Below are 20,726 nucleotides of genomic sequence, written 5' to 3'. Positions count from 1 at the left end.
TCTTATATACGATCACAACGTGATGCTGAGTCAGTGGAACTGAAACCAGCCAATCAAAGAACGAGCTGAATAATGAAGTGACGAGACACTCTGCTGTGTCATTCTGTCAGGTAACAAGGACAAGATCAAGCTTCACGAGTCAGATTTTTTCTTGTTCACAATTACTGGCAAACTCAGTATGGTCCCATGTGTTCAGTTCACATTTTCTGATGTGCTACTTTAGACCATTTTCTTACGTGATATTTTTAACAGTGCATAGCATGACTCCTACCTAAATCTAAAATTCTAAGCCATGTGTTATCTATATAATGAACCAAATGTGTATTTACACTGTTTCATCACGGAGTTAAATAAATCAATTAATAAATTCCATATCCTATATATGGTCATGTGGATGCTGGATCAATCAAAAATAAAGAAAATTGAAATAATGAGCAATTTTTAGCAAATAACTTTATATTATCCTTACCGGAACGTCTATGTAATGCAACAGGTGAGATGTCTTTGTACATGATGTGTGATATCAGTAGGTTTCCTTTACCTTACTCACTTGTCATTTCACCTAATATGCAGTTGGCAGCAGTTAAGAATGATAAGACTTTGCAAACTCAGCTTTCATGGTAGGTTTAATCTGAACAGGTCTTTATCACAAATTTGGACTGGTCTTATGATACCTGTAAAAAACAACACAACAAACAAAAAAACTTGTCAGCACATATTTAAAAAAAAAAAGCCTTAATGCAAATGGCACTGCATACTACAGCAACAGCTTTTGTGATGTGGAGGTTATCATAACAGTGATATCCTCTCTGTGTTTCACCTGGTAACTGAATGTGGAGAAAAAATCTTTAGGGTGACGTGACAAAGCATGTTGTACCAGTATGAACTCTCAGTTTGTCAGCAAACGTAAACGGACAAAAACTTGACACTGAGCTGTGTTGCTGTGACTCAGCAATTTCCTTTTCGTCATATTATGGAACATGTGAGTGTGTTTGTTATTTGATGAGTTCCCCAGAGAACAGGTGTGCAACCTACAGTTTTACACACGACATGACTGTTTTCAGCCCAGTAACACCAGGTAACCAAAATTACAATGAAATCTTTTTTATTATTCTCATTTAAACAGAACTTTCACCAAATCTTTTGTAACTTATATTTTTAAAAATATGACCAACAAACAATAAAGATTAACTATTTGTATCATTGGAATGAGGAATACTGAAATACATAGACTGTACTATGACAGAACACAAATTCAAATAAGTGCAGTTTAAGTGAAAATTCTGTTATTATTTACTAACAAACCATAACAAAATATTCTAAATAGGCTAGTTAAGACTATTTTACTAGAGCTATTTTTGTGTGAACTATTAATTTCGACAATAATTGTAAAATCTGATTTTGTAGAGGAAATATATTGCAATACACATTTTATTTTTCAGAACCACGTCAAACATAATTGTAATTCTGTGAGAGCATCACTGAAAACTGATACATCAAGTAGCCTGTGGAGAATCACAAAACCACAGGTGGTTTACCAGGAATAAGTACTGCACACTAACCAATCCATTCACCTTCATGATTATTAAGCCTGTCCATTAGGCCTGCATGATTCATTTTTGTTGACTTCTGAAACAGTGGAGTCCTATTTCTGATTGTGCTTTGTGTTGGATTGGGAAGGAAACTGTTGATGTTGGTGAATGTTTTTGTATGCACTTTAATTGTGTGGGAAATAATTTTTAGATTTTAGTAAAGTATTTTAAAACTTATAAGTACTGTTTAGAACACTAATGCTCTTTAACATGATTTTTAGTGCTCAGAAATTTTAGGTGTTTTGAATATCCCAGACGCATAAAATTTCAAGCCAAGTTCTGTACACCCAGGAATAGCTGACGCCACAGCTAAAGTGAGTGAGTGAAGGATTGTTTTTATTTTTGATATAATTTTAAATGTTTAAGAAAGTGAAATGTATGGTAGAGTTTGGGAAAGCTTTAATAACAAAACTATCCATTGAGTTGAACTGTGTAATTGAAATCCTGAGGAAAACGGAAGGCTCTGTTGAAAGAGAGACGTTAGTAAGGCCAGCAGAGGAGCTCATCTCATTGTCAGTGCAGATCCTAATGCTCCAGAATAGTGATTTTAACACTAACTCCAACTTGACATTATGCCTTTCTGTGTTCAGGGTAAACTTAAGGGTCTTCCTCGGACAGATTTGGGGTATGCTCTAATCCTGAGTTAGCTGCATCACTCGCTCAAGACAGCAAAAAATATTAAAGCTTATCTTCCCATTGTCAACAACAGATCCCCACTCCAGGTTTTCATAATGGGTTTAATAACATTCCAGTTTAAGTGAACATTTAGTTTTATAATATCTGTGGGTCTAGATTAATCATTAAATATATTTGATTTGCATTTTCAATATATTTTCTGTACGTTATCAATCAGCATGCAGTGCATAGTATTTGGCATCAGTTAACACAGAAAAGACTTTGAGATGCCACACAGTCTTATGGTTTAATCATTGCCTTTTTGTAGGCCAAGGAGAATAAATCATTAACAGCTAAAAGATAAAATGTACAATATTACAATTAATATTAAAATGTATAATATTACTTTTGTAACCTCAGACACCAAAGAAAGCAAAGACACCAGCCAATCCAGCCAAAAATGTTTATTCTGCAAATTCACTTGGTTAAAACCAATTAGTGTACATGAAACAAAAAAAAAAAAAAAAAAAAAAAACCCACATGATCAACGAGAGCCAGAATCGTATACTTGTTAACCCTTTAGCCTCTCAAAGCCTAAAAACTAGCATTAGAGCTGCATGACAATATTGATTTTTTTTTTTTTAAATGCATGCAGTATAGCTGGATGTTTTGCATCATGCATGACATGAGGGCTGCATTTAGCTGCTGCCTCCATCCAGGGTGTGCTTGTCAAACAGGTACTCGGCCATCCTGTTGTTTCCAGCATCCATCTTGGTAAGGTTGGTGATGTGGTCTCCAAGTTTCTTGATGGCCTCAACCTGCTCATCCAGGTAGTGAGTCTCCAGGAAGTCACACAGCTGTTGGACAATAAAAGATGTTAGGATGCATAATTCAAAATTATGCTGGGATAGGAGCAGTAAAATGTACATCAAAACGGTTGAAACTTACATGAGGGTCTCCCTTCTCAGAGGCGACCTTGTGCAGATCCAGCAGAGCCTGGTTGACGTTCTTCTCCAGCTGAAGAGCACACTGCATAGCAGTCAGTCCATTGTCCCACTCGTCGCGCTCAGGTTTCTGGAGAGAAAGAAACACGTCAGTGAGCACGTGATACAACCCCGCCCTTTCAAGACACAGATTTGCTCATCAAATCGCTCAACAAAAGATAGGGTGTATTTCACACACAATTACCTTTACGTCCTGAAGCACAATGCGTCCTCCCCTCTTGTTCTGGAACTCCATGAACTTCTCAGCATGCTCACGCTCCTCCTCGCTGTTCTTCTTGAAGAACTTGGCAAAACCAGGAAGTGCGACGTCATCCCGTTGGAAGTAGAAAGCCTGTAAAAGGAGTAAAGTCATTAAGTACAAGATTAAAAACACCGTGAGACGCGCTCGTTTATTGCCCGAGTACAAGCTTTGAATTGCATAACGCTACACTGTCGCTTCCGAGAGAAAAAAAAAGCCAAGTAGTGGCTTAGGATTTATAACCAGATACTTGCCATGGAGGTGTAGGTGTATCCAGCATACAGCTCCAAATTCACCATCTTGTTGATCAAAGCCTCGCAGTCGCGGTCGTAGTTCTGACGAATCTGAGAATCCATTTCGGCGGATTTTTTGTCGTTTTATTATCAAAATGTTCGTAAAAAAATAAAATAAATATGAAGTAAGCTGTTCGCCGAGATCGAAGTTCCGTTCAATCACTGTTGAAGCAAGAACCTCTTCAGATCTTCTCGAAGCTGTGAGATGGTCGCTGCGCCTCGTCTTTATATACTCTCACAGCATGACGCGTCAGTGAAACTGAAACCAGCCAATCAAAGAAAGAGCTGAGTAACGAGGAAGTGGTAAACAGTCAGCTGAGAGTCAGTAGACAAAGGAGATAAGACATTTGTTTCCCTTTTTCATAATTAATGGAAAGAAGAAACCCACCTCCTAAAAACTTTGACATTATCTCTACATTTTTTTTAATGTAAAATGTAGTGTCAGACAATATAGTCAAAACAGTACATTCGATGTTTTTTAATTGTATTTAATTTACACCAGAAGTGGCAGTTAAGTACACATTGAAGAAACTTAATAGACTAGTATTAATATAAAAACACTGACCAGTAAACCAATTTTTTTCAAGATTTGTGTTAAATTAAAATGTTCAGTATAGAAACATGTTCAGTATAGTCAAAGATAGCACCCTAAGGGCCTTTGGTATGTTGTTTCAACCCGACACATGTGCCACATTGTATTTTCACGGCAAACATTTTAGGTTAAACCTTAAACTATTTACAAATTGAAATGATCCTTGTCTGTCTTGGCACACTTGACCTTGTTTACTATTTCATAAGTGAAATGATCAAAGTGTGTTGAATCGGTAAAATGAAAGTGTAATGAGAGTTAAAAATAAGTCCTTATCAGCAGCATGGTGTTAATCAGAAATCATCATCATAATAACCTTGAATTTGCTGTGTGCTGCGCTATAGAACTGAAACCGTGGTGGTTTGGTAATATCACGGGACAGACGGCCAAGTATATGGAGCTCTGTTTTTCATTTTAACCTTCGGAATCAGATGCTAAAGTAATTCATCAGGTGACACTGACTAAGCATTTTGGTACCATGATTTGCACACGAAACCTCACTTTTGTCAGCAATAAAACATGTCCGCTCAGTACGTGTCGTTTTGCTGTGTCACTGTGACTCGGCAGCATTCCGCTGTTTCATTTCCTTTTGCGTAACACCAACACGTTTGTAACTTGAACTCTCCAGGGTGTAGTCTTGGTTTGACATTTATAGTAAACAGCTTTCAGAATCCCACATTACAGTATTAATATCAGTATTTTTCATAACAATGAGAGTAGTAATACATTTATTTGGTGTATTGCTGAACGAAGAGACGATGCATACAACCTATGTGATACTACATACTTTTTAATCTTTAAAGAGCGCTTGATATGGGAAACATCTGTTGTGTAAAACGCATTAGAGCAGTTTTATATAGGCTACATACTAAACCATAAACACATGTTATTCATGTGTTTTTTCTAAAACGTCTGATAGGAAATGTCTTATTTATGAGCGAATCCAATCAACCTAAAACTAGCTATGGCTTCCCACCCTTGACAGTACACATACAACACAAAGACTTCTATCTTACATATGCAAAAGATGTCTCTGTGTTGTACCTGTACTATCAGGGTGTGTAGCCATTGTTATTTCTTAGTTTAGTAGAACAGACTATTACTAATATTCATCCAATTTCTTTTGATTAACTAAAAATATAACTGTTAAACGATGTACCTCACATGTATAACGACACCTGTCCCATATTGTAATAAACAACTTAAACTTGTTATAACAGTTTATTTGTCAGAATACAACCGTCTGTCATGGGAAACATTCATAAAAATAACCTTCCTTATTTCACATGATTTTTGAAAGTGAAACAAATGTTAGAGGTTCTCCTAACATCGCTTTCTGTTGCCCAAACTTTAATAATAAGTGCTTTATGCAGTAGGGATCCAAATACTTTTCCAGACCACTGCCTTCCTCCAAAGTTCTTCTTGAAGAGAGGGATTTGAGCTGGTCCAGTTCTGTCCTGCTTCCCTCTCCTCCTCCTCTTCACAGTGCAGCCACAGACGTTTAAGGGGACTTACACAGGTGTATTCAAGAAACTGACAGCCCTGATGAAAAATTTTTTTCATATATATATATATAAATAATAAGATAAGTTATGTCAAAACATTTTCCTTGTTCAAAGCAGGCAAAATAGCCTGCATGCTTTTACAGTTATATAGAACACCATCTTTGTCAATGTATGCCCACTGCCAAGGTCAAATACACAATGTTTCCGTTCTTTAAATCTCAATGCCTATTTGTCTTTTTCCATCATAAGAAAACAAAAATCCCCTCACCTCTTTACTTCCCCAATACCAAATGCTTTGAATCACACTGTGGTTGGCAAGTGCCTGGGTCAGCTGATCCCTGACACCTGTTATTATACTGACCAGACCTCCAGGGATATCAGAGGCCTGCAGGACCTTTAAGCAAAAAAGCTAAAGTTGAATGCATTACAAACAAAAAAATTACAACGTGAAGATTCATTGTAAAACGTGAACATTAATGGAGGCAGTCTGAAGGCTACAGTATGAGTGTAAAAGATCTCCTGCTACTACTTAAAACACATACAATAATGTTTTATTTGAAAAGTAACAAACCTGTATGAATTCAAGAGCTGGAAGAGGGTATTTTTCACTTGGCACCATGACAACAGCATTACCCATTGCAATAGCTGCCCCTAGCAAGGACACCAGAGAGAGCAGTGGTTTGGAGTCGGGGAGAATCACTCCCAGCACCCCTAAAGCCTCGGGAGATGACAGGGCGGAACCAGACTGAGGCGGGAACTTGAATGAAATGAACATAATTAGAAAGAAAGCAAATTAAATCTTGATTTAATTAAAATTAATTGACGTGATCTACGCAATCATCATGGCAAATCAAATGAATGAATCAATGCACAGCAATGTATTTTTAACAGTGTGAGAACATGGCTTGTGGAACATAGCAACAGTAACTAGGTGGAGCAGTCCTTTGTGAAGGGTCAACTGTGCAAACATTCCAATACTAATGAATAAATATCATAGTTTCTTACTGGAGTTCCACCCTGCTCTTTATCACAGCGTGCAGCCCAATCATAAAGTTTGGAGACGCTAAGCTCCACCTCTTTCTCTGCGTCTTCTAATGAGATGCCGGTTTGAGTCTGGATTGATACAGCCAAGACCCGTCTCCTCTTATCTAGCATGTCAGCAAGTGAATAGAGAGACTGAGAGCGTGCAGTGGGGCTTTTCTTCATCCACCTGCAACAACACAAGGAGCATCAAAGGAGATCTATCAGTATTTTGTCATAAACATTCAACCTAATTTTTTTTGGTCTGTATGTTTTATCCTCGTAACTTTCCCATATACTCCTACCCTGGCTGGACCTTAATGGCGGCCTCCACTGCATTCCGGACATCCTTCCTGCCTCCGTCTGGGCAGTGAGCTAGTACATCACCCCCAGGGGCCAAAACTGACCTGCTGCAGCCCGAATCTGCTTTACGCAACTGACCACCCACAAACTGGGAGTAAAAGCGAGGGACGCTGTGAAAGAAAGGAGAGAGAAATGGGTCACAGGAGACAAGAGGTCTGAGTTAAGCAGACCGCAGTAGTGGTCATTTAGCCACATTTTATACATTGGTCTCAAACTCAATTTCTGGAGGGCCATAACTCTGCATAGTTCAGCTCCAACCCTTATCAAACAGAGCTAACCTCTGCATAGCTGTGGCCCTCCAAGAACTGAATTTGAGACCAATGCTTTAAAGTGTAACCTGTGGGCACCTCATTATCAATCTGACATCAAATATTTGTCAAGACTTGATCAGAATGCTGTAACATCATTTTAAATTCAGCTTGTGTGGTAATTTCTTCCAGTGGAATTCGGGTGAAATTGGTTTAGTAAGTGCGTGTATGTATATAAACCAGTATGCCTAAAGATCAATTTACTGTTTATTAAATCAGTAATGTTGTTATGTTTTTGGCATCAGATTAAGTTGCATATTTGACCTGTTTTTGTTTTTTTTTTCAACCTTGATGTCTTTGCAACATTGACTGCCCATTGGGTACGTATTAAAACACAATTAATATCATTTAAAGTGCAAGGCAGTAGTGAAGTACAGTGACTAATAGTACAAGAATCTCAATGTTTCCAGCAACATCACAATGCTTTTCAAAGAAACAGGAAAGTCTCACAAAATCTGTTGCTGGCTCATGTATAGTTTATTCTCCGTCTTCCGCTTAGTCTCACGCAAACTCATCAAAGCATACTGCATTGACTGGGAGTGCAGGTGGTAACCCAAAGAAAGCTTTGATCGCCCACTTGTGGACAGTGTGTGAAAACCAAAAATCTGGCTTGTGTGTACACTATGCCCGGACAGTGCTGAGGACAAAAAATATGTCACATAGATTGTCCACAGGGCAGAGTGGAATTCAGAAAAGAGTATACTTCTGGCTCGAAAATGGGTAAAATTCAGCAACTTGCACATGGAGCCACAATTACATGCCCATATCTCTGGGAATGAACTATATAAGGAACCGGAATATAAAAGGATACTAAGATTTTATTGAAATGTGTGTGGGGGGTGCATTTTCCCATTTTTGAACCATCATTACTGGCATACGATGCAAGAAAGAAACTATTTTGCTCTATGCCATCTTCTTTAAGCCATTTCTTCCATTTAATCTTTGTCATTTCAACCCCTCATTATTTCACCAGGAAAAAAAACCCAAAACCAAAACCAAAGCTCTGGCTTGTAATTAGGTGTTAGTGCTAAAATCTCAATTCAATCTAAATATTTCTCAAGACAGATATTGATATTTATATGTTTATACCAGCTGTAACAATTTATGTTACAATTTAAGACACCAAATCTTTATGCATTTTGCAGTTCACTGTTAAACTATGAGCCACAACACACCCACCTGGAAGGATCAAATCCTTCAGGTATCATTAATTTGGAAGCTGCAGAGCCAAAATCTGCATAGTTGATAGAGCTGGGACTGGAGCGGGGGAGGGAGGGTGAACGTGACGGCCGAAGGAACTGATACAGACCCTACAGAGGAACGGAAAGCACCGAAGGTGTCAGACATTCTCAGCTAGTCACCAACCAAGACCATACATCCAATCAGAAATATAGTACAAAATCCAAAGGAACAGAAACAATGGCGTAGACAAAACTGAATCCCATTTTCAGAATACGAAACTAAACATGTGATCATTTTTATAATATACCTCTCTGCCTCCATCAGTGCAGTTCCCGCTCTCCCTCCGTCCACACAGAGGCAATGCAGGATCTATAACAGAATGACTGTTCACCCACACCGAACCTACACACAGGCTATGGAGACACAAAAAGAAGGGAAGTAAGAGATCAAGATAAAAATGAAATCAAGTTTGCCAAACTGCTTGACCGAGCATGGATGCACCTCTTTGCAGACTCCAAAGCCAGAGTCAAATCCTCTGTCCAGATGGAGGCCGCCTGTCCATGAGGACTGTGGTTACCTATACACAAGCACAGATCACAAAATTTAACTTTCCACTTATATTGCAACGGCATTAATATAATATCTTAATTTGTAAAAGTATAAGCTGCAAAATAGATTTTCACCACACTCAGATAACAATGTATATCTATAGTAATAGTATTATAGTAATATTTTTTAGCTTCATATAATTTTTATGTTTTTTTCCCCATTTCAACCTCACCAAGTGTAACTCCCTCAGCAGAGCTCCTGAAAGATATAAGGGCTAGCACAGGGCCCGGAGGAGGGGAAATCACGGACTCGCAGGAAGGAGCCAGTCCACACAATACAGTAGGAGGGTAGAGAGCACCAGTTCCAGGAGGACACGACTGGATCAGCTACAAGATATAAAACAAAAAGATGAAAGCATTTGTCCTTTTTAATGCCAAAAAATCTATCCATCCAACATTTAAAGTTAAATGTCCACACACTTTTGCCCCCTGCTGCTGGGCCTCCTGAATTGCAGCATCTATAAGGTTCCTGTCAGTTTCAGTGGCAAGAGGAATACATTTCATGCCAGTCATTCTTAACTTCAGTCTGGCCACAACACTGTCCAGCACTGATTCCTGCACATAGAGCACCCACTGGAACTGGACAAAAAAAAAGGAACACAGGCAAAAAGATTAATTGCTGCAAGAATTGCAGGAAGCCCTGTTAACTGGTTTGTTTTTAGAAAATAAGCACTAAAATAAACAGTAAATATTCAATACTTATTTAATTAAATATTAATTGTGCATAAAAATACAACATAATATTTTCCCTTTTTTTTTTTGCTACAAATCTCAGAATATACAAGTAAGAATATCTACTGTACATACTGGAAAAAAAAATTGGTTTAAATGTACTTAACAGAGATTTCACATACTATCCAAAACAGAAATGTTGTGAAATATTACTACAATTTACAATAAATGTATTTTTTCTTCTTACATCTTTTTTCTTCTTAAAGGCCAGCTCTATCACTCCGTCCACAGCACTGTCGAGGTCTGCCGAATCAAAGATGATAAAAGGGCACACCGAGCTGAGTGAGAGAGAGAAAGACAGGGGGACTCCCCAACCAGCCACTGCTTTAGCCAGGACTTCTCCGGTCTGCTGTCTTCCGCTGTAGGTCAGGTAGTTCACCTGTGGATTTTGAGCCACTTTGGCACCCAATGATGCCTCACTGCCTGTGACCACATTCAGCACGCCAGCAGGGATCCCAGCCTCCATAAACAGCTGAGCCAACAGAAGGGCAGGCAGAGCGGTAGTCTTGCCAGGCACCACAATAACAGCATTGCCTAGAAATTAAAAAGGCATATAAATAAAAAATAGTTAAACCCACAGTTTAATTTGCACCCACACATCTAGAAATCATTACTACTTTTTACATTTATGAGCAAGAACCCCTAAAGAGTTAAGTAATTTTTAAAAAATAAAAAAGCCGTTAAATGCAGGGTTATTATTATAGTTCAATATATTTTAAAACCATAAACAATTGTCACTTGAAATAATACTTTAACTGAATTTAATGTAACTTTAAAACATCTAAAAATAAAAACATGTTACTTAAAATAAAATATAAGTTAACTTAATTAAACAGTCATTTTATTTCACCTATTTACCAAGGCAACATTTCTCATGTTCATTTAGTTAATTTAATGTACTACTATAAATAAAAATAAAATGAAATTAAAAATGTATAATAACTACATAAAAACAAAAACAAATGACAAATTTAAAAAAGTGTAATATTACAACAAAAAAATGTAAAATTATAAAAAAATAAAAATAATAATATATATATATATATATATATATATATATATATATATATATATATATATATATACACACACACACAAACTAAAATAACACTGGTTTAATGTAAAACAAAGAAAAAGGAACCCACACACACACACACACACACACAAGTCCCACACAATTGTATAGGGATGATGTTCAAAACTCTGTCAATACTATGGTGAAGAATAAAATTGATTTTTAAAATAATTAACTTATAATTTTCATTATTACCTATCAATGTGAAGCATCTTCAACAGCCACAGTTTTATTACGGTCCGCATTATTTTACACAAACAATAACATAAAAATCCTATTATGTTCTTCCTTTTTTTGTCATTTCATTTTTGTCATCGACTTTCATTTTAAAGTCTTGGGGGTGTATGAAACTTAAAAAAAATAATGTATCATATATTGTTCATATATTAGGCACCATATCATACGTTAAGAGAAAGACTCACCCATAGCTAGAGCTGGTAATACCTTAAGCAGAAGAAAGTATACAGAGCAGTCATCTGAAACAACCACTGCCACAACACCTAGTGGACAGACAAAATACGACATGAGACGTACATTCATTCCTCCTATTTACAACACATTTTCACCCGGTCTTCAACAAGTTCTGTCTCTGAAACTCACTTACACACAAACAAGCTCTCACATACCTTGCGGGATCCACTCAGGAATGAGCGTGTCTCGTAGCTGAGCCCAGCTGGCATAGTATTGGGCCAGTCTAATGAACACAGCAGGAGAGGCAGAAGACTGAGAGAGCTCACACAGCTCAGACACACACTGACTGTGTCTCTGCAGGACACCCGCCAACCTGGGGTACAGACGTATATTAATCCTGATGTAACGTGATACAACATTTACTACATGATTACGAGTAAAGCTCTTGTACTTGAGGAACACTTTGGCTCTTTGGTAGCAGCTCAGTTCACTCCAGGTTTTGAAGCCTTCAGCTGCCGATGAGGAAGCAGACGCGACATCCTCATCTTTAGCACAAACAGTGCTGCAGACCACCGCCGCTGTACAAAAACAGGAGGAGGAGGGCAAGAGAGCTCATCTTATCACTGCGCGGAAGACTATATAACAGATACGAAAGGATCGAATTTAGCTTACCTTTGCAATCAGTCACATCCTGCGTCCGTCTGTCTGCAGGGCTGGAAAATTTCCCACCAACGAAGAGGCCAAGAGTGCGAGAGTGTTTATCAAGCCATGACTGAGAGAATTAACAAAATGAAAATAAGAAAAATTGACACCTTCATGAGAATTTATGTGTGACTGTAATGTACATCTCAAACAAATTGTACAGAAATGAATAAAACCTTAACATTAAGCTCAAATACTGCGTGCTGGTTTCTAATTTCTCTGGTAATTCAAACAAGAAGCATGTTTGATTTGAGTAAACACACTGAAGCACGCTTGTCCACCTCTCTGAGGGAACCAATAGAGTGGCTTTGTGAAGACAGGGTGAAGGTTGCAGTAGATCATTCATATGGCTCTCACAAAATACATGAACTATTTTGAACTTTGGTCACAACACTTAAAGGGCTAGTTTGCGAGAAAATTCAATTTATTTAGACTAATGTTGTTATAATCTGTATGACTTTTGCTTTGGCTTTTTATAAACTGTAATATTAGAAACATACACATCGTCGCCTTTCCCTTTAATCGCATGGCAAAAAGATTCACAGTTAATGTGGATGCTGACTGAAGCTGTGGGTTCTTAACCTTCTGCCTTAGATGTCCTTTTGTGTTTCACGTGAGAAAAAAAGTCAGTTGGACATGCAAGTAAATGACTGAACTTGTAAGCGAGCTACTCCTTTACGAATTGACATCAAGAGGAGCACCGCCAGCATCTTGTCACATGCTTTTCTCGTGAGCTGTCTGCATCCTAATGTGCATCACATGTAAATCATTTTAACACGGGGTGAAAAGGCGGCAGTGTTGTGTGGCACTTTAAATGATACATGAATATCAAACTGATGATTCAAAGTATTGCTCTAAGCTAAATGCATTAGCTACAAATTTAACTGAACCAGGAGAATCGCTTTACCTGTGCAGTTGCTGTACTCGTGCTGGACGGTCCATACTCCATATTTTGAAAGATGTCGTGCACAGTCTTTATTGACGTACCTGCCATAACAATTTGACCTATAGAAATAATAAGTGTTTATGACTTGTGAAAAATATACTAATTAATAAGATAAAATAATAACACTGAGCGTGTTGATTCTTTGACTTAATAACAGCGATCTAATATGCAAAGCGGTCGAATAGTTACAATAAGCAAGACCTGATGAATTCTCAAATGCAGTGCACTCACCGTGAGCTTACAACTCCACGCTGGTATTTCTTCCTGGGTTGTGTTGTGTTGCCAGATCGGGCAAGAAAACCAGGCAAAAACGGTATTGTAGTATATGCCGTGCTAACACCAAGCCACCAAAACAGCGAAAATAGTGAACTTTGTTTTTTGACGGGATGTCTGGATGCTACACTTCAGTAAACAAATATTATTATTATAAATAATAATAATAATGGCTAAAATAGATTACATAAACATAGATTTATGAAGACTACATCGTAAATACATAATGCAATGTAATCTACTTAAAATAATTAGAAATTCATTATATGGAAAACACACGACCCGTTACTACCAGTAGTTAAGTAAACTTTATGAACAAACAATCAAAGAGAAGCTTATAGTGAGTGGACATGGCAACACTGTTTGTAGTCAAACTAAACCGCTCCTGAAATATTTTATTTTAGTGTGCCAGTCATTAAAAAAAATAGTCTGAGCTGTCACTGTAATAAGTAATACGTTAGAAATGCACAGGACTTTGAAGTAAAAGCATAGTCGTTACAGCATAGATATCAAATGGATTTCAGGAAGGCGTCCATAATTGCAATCTAGGCTGTGTCTCATTTCGAAGTTTGCACCCTTCGGTCGCATGCGTCATCGGTGCCTGCCCCAGTTCAGAAAAGTAGCCATTATGAAACAGACTGTTATTCGTGTAAATTGTACGGGAACTCATGTTTTATTATGGCATGCAATCAACTTCTCCGAAATGAGGCTACCTCGGTGGCGTAGGCGGCCAACATAAACGAGGGCACAACCTTCGACAGGAAACACTTGCTCGTCTTCACAAAGTTGGAAGAACCTACTAAAATAGAGCGGTATTCCCCAGCTACACCCAGTCGAAAACATTACCTAAGTAACATCAACAACATCAATACTATAGATTGTTGACATGGCTTGCGAAGTCTCGCAAGGTAAGTGACTGTGTTTGTTTGTACTCTTAAGCGATGTTAGATGTTTGTTACTGATGTTTCCCTTCGCTCCACAGATGACCAGATTGGAGAAGCACTCTTAATCGGGTACGTTTAACTTTTTAAATTAAGGATGTCGTGTTATATTCATTACAAACTTCAATGTTTACGGTATGGCTAGTCTAACCCCTAGCCAACACAATACAGGTTAAACAAAAAAGGAACATTATAGCGAACAGTTAATGATTATTAGTCACACAGTAAGGCCACGACATTATATATATATATATATATATATATATATATATATATATATATATATATATATATATATATATATATATATTATATTGAAATTATGAAATAGTGCGTGCACTTCAGTCTGCACCGCAGCAGGTCCCCTCTGTCTGTATCGCTGGTGGATGTGTACCCTTGGTTCAGCGCGCTGGAAGCACAGCCCGATAAAAAAAAAATAAGGAGTGCACCCAAAAGGAGGAACTTGGTCCCCAAGCCATAACATAGGAAAACATATACATGTATGGTAATATTGGTTAAACTTGTTCTAACAGCTCAGCAAAACCAAATAGAGGGAAAAACAGTGGGAGTGAGAACCTTGTGAAAGCAAGATACATTCTCACCTTGAGGTGGTAGAAGGGCCAGTTGCTATCTAGCCAAAACAGCTCTCTGTACGCACAAGGCGTCTCCGTCGCATTTACGTAAGAGTTCATACACACACACATAGTAGAGAAGGCATAATGTTCTCTCATATATATATATATATATATATATATATATATATATATATATATATATATATATATATATATATATATATATATAGGAGAAGAGGGAGTTGTGTGAGGTTATAAAATACCTAGTCAAACATCTACTACACTTGGTGGCAATCAGATCATTTTGGAAATGTTTTACTGGCTGTAATGTTGCTGCAATCAGAAACTGAACACTGTTTAGTCATTGTGAATGTCATTTGAGGAATGTCATAATGAAATTATCAGTGTTCAAATTTTCATATTTGTTGGAGGTAATTGTGAATACGTAGTATTTCTATGAATATTCACTCTCATGTAGTTAACAGATAACTGTCTTTCAGGGTGGTAAGAGACGAGGTGATGAGCGTAGCAGCCGAGGTTCCAACAGCTTTTCCCGAAACTGGACCAATAAGCAACAGCCAGGACCAGAAGCTTGTTGAGCAGCTGGCGAAGACCATCAAAGTGATCGGCGACAGACTCGATCAGGATAAAGCATTCAACGAGTCAGTCTGAGATTGAAATCTTTCTAAGTTGTTGCTGTCTACTGGATTTTAAACAACAGGTTTCACTTGCGGTTCTTTTGATTTCACAGCATGATTGATGGCTTAGTCAAAGTGGCTGATAAGAAAAGTTTCTGGGAACTTGTGGAAAAGGTTTTCACAGATGGCCAGATCAACTGGGGAAGAATTATAGTGCTGTTCTATTCAGTTGGAAAACTGTCTGCAAAGGTATTGGATTAGTTAGTTCCTGCATGTTTTTGTGGTTTTTATTATAATTATTATTATTTTGTACTGTTCTCTGAAACCCAAGCTTCTGTGGCAAGGTTACGCATGCTGCTGCGTTCCAAAGCATCATGCTAGTCTGTCCACTTTTCACTTTTGTCTAGCAAAAATGTAAGGGGCTATAATATAGATGTTGGGTTTTTTTGACACAAAATTCAATTGTTTACATGTACGCAGGGAAACATGGCTCGTTGTCATATTCTATCCCCTGATAGCACACATACGTCTAGGAGACATCTATTTGACAGCTGAGTTTACATCTGCAAGACGTATTATTTAGGTTGCTTGTTTATCTGAAATACATCTATTCAATGTTTCCTTTTAGATGTCAAGTCGATGTCTTTTAAGATGTTTATGATTTACAATGTATGTAAAACATGTCTAAAAGACATCTGCCAGATAGCAGATGCTTTCCAGATCAAGAGATCTTTAACAGACATCTTGCAAATGTAGGTGTGCTATCTCGGGGTCCGTATTCACAGCTGAATATGACAAATAGCTGCATACCCAAAATGCAGTGTGATCGTACGTTTTAGCGGGTTCCTTGATAAGTAGTAAATATCCATCACCTGCTTTCATAACAGACATGCTAGCAATATCGCGTTCGGTATCGCAAATGCATGTCCTGTGAAACTACACAGTTGTAGACATGCATCGTTGTGCTTACATCTGTGCATATATACCTTTTTTCTCTCCATAGATGGTCCTTGCACACTTACCCACAATTGTTTCAGACATTTTGAACTTATGTCTGGATTACTTTAGGAGGCATCTATTGGAATGGATTCTCAAAATGGGAGGATGGGTGAGAAACAGTGAAGATGGGTTGAATTTTATCGATCACATTGTCATATCTTTGACATCTCTTTGTTTTTTTACCCTAATACAGATGAACAGTATCCCCGCGCTGGCCTGTTTCTCCTTTGAGCAATTTTCTGGTTCTTCACTTAGTAAATATTCTTCCTATTTTGGAGCCGCGTTAGCCTTCATTGGTGGCCTACTGCTGGGTGGCTTCATCGTCTTGAAATTTCCAAGAAAAAGCTAAGAGGAAGAAAAAGATGTTGCAACAGAAGTGTCCATAACGTTGAACTTAAGTGAAACTACGTATATTGCATCTGGATTTTGTAATTTGCCTTTTTACTGTAATATACTTTTATATGTATTTATACAGTTTTGTATAAAACATTGAATATGGGCATGTTAATTAATTGAAAGTAGGGTAGCTTACAAGTTTATTCAGGATCAGGACAGATTGTTGTATTCTTTACTTGGTACTATAGTGGTTTGTATAATCTGGTTTGTTGTCCTCTCTTGTTCATTTAAATATTTAGCATGAAATTTTATTTATCAATGAAAGTCCTGATAATTTGTATGTGAAAATGTGTGTGTGTGTGTGTATAATGGTGTTTCTTTAATAAAATATATATTAATATAAAGGCCTTTGTACAGAGAACAGAGAAGTGTTTCGAGCTACACTATAGTTTGAGCAAGGCTGCTAAATATAGATATGTTTTGGGTGGAGAAACGCTCTCAAATTAAGCAAACCGCTGTATTTTGTTTCGCTTTTATTTTCACTTAGCCTAGTGCAAAGCTAGCAGCTAAGATGCGGAACTGACAACAGTTTTATTATATCTGATTTGAGTACTTATTAAACCCGTTAAAAGTTTGCGATATGTTCATAATATGGCACTGACGTGAAGGCAGAGGACACACGGCAGATAGATACAGTTTCATTGTGCTTTGTGAAGCGGCCATCGAGTTCAGGATCAAGGAGGAAAGAGCCCGTTGCAGGAAACTCGCTAATGGAATTAGGTATGACTTTACGAAACAGGCTTTTGTCATTATTTCTTAACGTGAGCTCTAGTACAGTGACGTGCAGTAACATTTGGTATAAATCTTTTTAGATTACCAGTTTTCAGAAAGCCTTGTACTTAGGTAAGTTTCACAAATGAATCATGCTTTATTTTCATATGTGCTTAATAAATACTTTTTTACGGTATTTAACAAAGAATACCCAAAGTAACTTGAAATTCAGACAGAGGCTGTATAAGGTTTCTGTGTTATTCGTTGTTGCATTTAAATAATGTCCTCAGGTCAGTGAAGGACCAGGTTCAGAGAGCGGGAATATGCGCGCCGTCTCTTCCTGCACCGCAGCCAATGAGCGCTGAGCGGGAGCAGTTCCTGGACCAGATGGCCGTCCTTATCAGAGTCATCGGAGACTCTCTCGATCGAGAGCCGCGATTCAACGAGTTAGTATATAGAAATGACCTTTTGGCATGCGAGACTACAACCGTATGCAGTAGTTGCTTCTGAGTAAAAACAATAGCCTAATGTTAAATATGTATGTGACAATTTACATTATGAGAACTAAACCGGCAATTTTGAGATATAAAGTGCGGTTATGAGAAATTAAATACATGTGTTTATTTTAGCATGGTTGATGGGTTTGCACGTGTGGCGAATAAACCAAGTTTCGAGATGCTTGTAGACAAAGTGTTTGTCGATGACATCACCTGGGGGAAAATTGTCACTCTGATCTGTGTTGTTGGGAAATCCATTGCAAAGGTATGTGGTGCTTTCATTATTTTGCCTGCGTGTGTGTGCGTGTGTCAAAAATACAGTGCAAATTAAAATATGTGTTACATGATGCATTCAAACCAGCATACTTCTTACACGTTTCACAGTAAATTTGTAATGGTGATATTCTTTTCAGTGTCCCAAGTCAATTCTCTAAGGTTGGACATTAACTCATCTGTTCTTGTTTGTTTTTTTTAAGATTCTTGCTGATTTTGTCTCAGGTGTTGTGTCTTGGACACTGGATTACTTCAGGAATAACCTACTGAACTGGATCTGCAGTAGGGGAGGATGGGTATGTTTTCTTTTAAACATGACAGCATGTGTACTAAAATAGCATAGCTTTCACGAGACACATCACTAATAGTCACTCTTTTAAATACCTGCAGATTAACAGTATCTCTTCCTTGGCTCACTACTCTGTTGAGCAAGATTTCGGTTCCTCATCCAGCCCGATCTCCCTCTCCTGTGGAGTCTTCTTCATCTGTGGAGTACTGCTGGGAGGCGTCATAGTCTGGAGACTAAAGAGAGCTGCTTGAGGAGGGTCAGTGGAGGACTGATTAAGTGAGAAACGGAGAAATGCAGGGATTTATAATTGCAACGGACCAAATATTAAGAGGTTTTGACTAAGTAAAAGAAGGTATGCAATATCATGCATAGTAAGAATGTGTAAAACATCATTATTTCTTTGTTTTTTACATTTCTGGCATATTTCAGTCCACGTGGAAGGATAAAATAAATCCAAAATTGGGGGAGTATGGCAAGCAGTAGCAGGACTTGAAATGTCATAGGTGCTGTGACTGTTCACTGTGATTGTTACTAACCTCTACCTCTTCTATAAAATTTATATTAAAAGTGTATAAATAACCTTGCGAGACCTTGATTGTGGACTAAAAATACCATGTGCAAAAATGTAATTGTTACATTCGAAATGTAAATGCGCCTCTTAAACAAGCCTAATATCTCAAACGAGAATGTCACGTGTTGTTATCTTACTGAGTACACACACACATATCGAGGGCTGAGAACCAGAAGGGCGTAAGTAACATTTTTGGTGAAATGGAGATAGATATATCAAAAGCTCTTAATGAGCTCTTTCTGGCAAGAGTACTGTCATCCATGAGTGTACAAATTTGTATGATAAAAAACTTAAATCCGCACACAAAGTATATTATGTGAGAAAAAACCTTTATCTTGGATGCGATTAATCGCAATTAATCTTTTGACAGCACTGAAAATAGAAGTTGTTGTGGTGCTGTCCTGGATTTTATGTCAGCGTCCCACTCCCTGCAGTTCTTCTCCATGCCTCTAGAGACCCCTGTGTTCCCCCCTGCCTCAGTTCTTCCTCGTGTGTCCTTGTTTAGTGAGATCTAGTTCACCTGTGCCTTGTTTCCCATTGGGTTTCACTCGATTTTTGAGTCATTACTGTGAGTTTCTGCCTTGTGTTACCTAGTCCATCAAGCTACCTCTAGTAAGTTGTTCGGGTATTTTTTTTATTTTGTGCAGTTTACTGGTTTTGTTTTCTCCCCCCACCTCAACATGTGTTGTTAAAAGCGCTATATAAATAAAAATGATTGATTTGATTGAACAGCTGTGTCATATAGTCAATGTCATTGCAAAGCAATTCTGTGTTGTGACCACTAGGTGGGCCTTAATGAATATATAGGTAGGCAAAAAGAGGTCAGGTGTGTAATGAAACATTTTTTGCCCGTGTCTTTTGGTGGATCTCACGTGTCAGAAACTAACCTATAACACCTCAAATGACAAAAAAAGAGATTTGTGTCACTACAGTCAACTTGCAACATTTAAATATTTTTTTAAAATGGTGTAATTAAGTTAATTTTTAATGTCGTACTGACTAGACTGCATGTGATGGCTATAGTCATAATCTGAGAGCTCTTTCATATAACAACAAACAAAATGGCTACTACATTTGTTTTGTGAAAGAAATAAAGGCAAATTTGTCAGCACTGTCAGATTTTTTTGGTTCCAATGATATATAAAAATACTTGTGACTCTTGAATGAAAGCTTTATAAACAACATGTATACTTTTCACGTGTCACCTCCGTCAGATAATTATTTTGATAATATTTCATTGTGATATCTTATATTTACCGTGGTATTGTTGGTCACACGTGAAAGTAATCTATCTGCTAACGTGACATGGTGTTTTCAAATGCTAAAAACATCTTAAATGCCGTTTAAATAAAGTTTAAAATATATTACATAGTTCAAGGT

At 37.6% G+C, this 20,726-nt stretch overlaps 3 protein-coding genes across 3 annotated transcripts; 1 reads left to right on the top strand and 2 right to left on the bottom strand.

The window, feature by feature from the left end:
* Positions 1-2,656: 2,656 nt before the first annotated feature.
* Positions 2,657-3,956, bottom strand: LOC122333949 (ferritin, middle subunit-like). The gene is made up of 4 exons (XM_043231814.1): positions 3,704-3,956; positions 3,396-3,542; positions 3,156-3,281; positions 2,657-3,064 (listed from the first exon to the last, which is right to left on the bottom strand). The coding sequence occupies exons 1-4, from the start codon at positions 3,803-3,805 to the stop codon at positions 2,906-2,908; spliced, it is 534 nt and encodes a 177-aa protein (XP_043087749.1). The 5' UTR covers positions 3,806-3,956; the 3' UTR covers positions 2,657-2,905.
* Positions 3,957-5,538: 1,582 nt separating this feature from the next.
* aldh16a1 (aldehyde dehydrogenase 16 family, member A1) lies at positions 5,539-13,552 on the bottom strand. The gene is made up of 17 exons (XM_043231809.1): positions 13,415-13,552; positions 13,145-13,242; positions 12,208-12,307; positions 11,987-12,113; positions 11,751-11,908; positions 11,547-11,624; positions 10,237-10,583; positions 9,738-9,896; positions 9,491-9,644; positions 9,211-9,286; positions 9,017-9,122; positions 8,707-8,837; positions 7,162-7,329; positions 6,842-7,046; positions 6,408-6,593; positions 6,105-6,230; positions 5,539-5,873 (listed from the first exon to the last, which is right to left on the bottom strand). Exons 2-17 carry the CDS (start codon positions 13,229-13,231, stop codon positions 5,697-5,699), a joined length of 2,385 nt encoding a protein of 794 aa, XP_043087744.1. The 5' UTR covers positions 13,232-13,242; positions 13,415-13,552; the 3' UTR covers positions 5,539-5,696.
* A 555-nt stretch (positions 13,553-14,107) lies between these two features.
* Positions 14,108-20,075, top strand: baxb (BCL2 associated X, apoptosis regulator b). The gene is made up of 12 exons (XM_043234667.1): positions 14,108-14,364; positions 14,439-14,469; positions 15,473-15,634; positions 15,724-15,859; positions 16,614-16,718; positions 16,803-16,955; positions 17,596-17,725; positions 17,818-17,848; positions 18,007-18,162; positions 18,346-18,478; positions 18,690-18,782; positions 18,877-20,075. The coding sequence occupies exons 1-12, from the start codon at positions 14,343-14,345 to the stop codon at positions 19,024-19,026; spliced, it is 1,302 nt and encodes a 433-aa protein (XP_043090602.1). The 5' UTR covers positions 14,108-14,342; the 3' UTR covers positions 19,027-20,075.
* Positions 20,076-20,726: the final 651 nt, after the last annotated feature.

The sequence above is a fragment of the Puntigrus tetrazona genome, chromosome 3 (assembly GCF_018831695.1).
Source record: "Puntigrus tetrazona isolate hp1 chromosome 3, ASM1883169v1, whole genome shotgun sequence".
NCBI classification, from domain to species: Eukaryota; Metazoa; Chordata; class Actinopteri; order Cypriniformes; family Cyprinidae; genus Puntigrus; species Puntigrus tetrazona.
The sequence above is the reverse complement of the archived record's forward strand: the minus strand, read 5'-3'. Positions and strand labels throughout refer to the sequence as shown.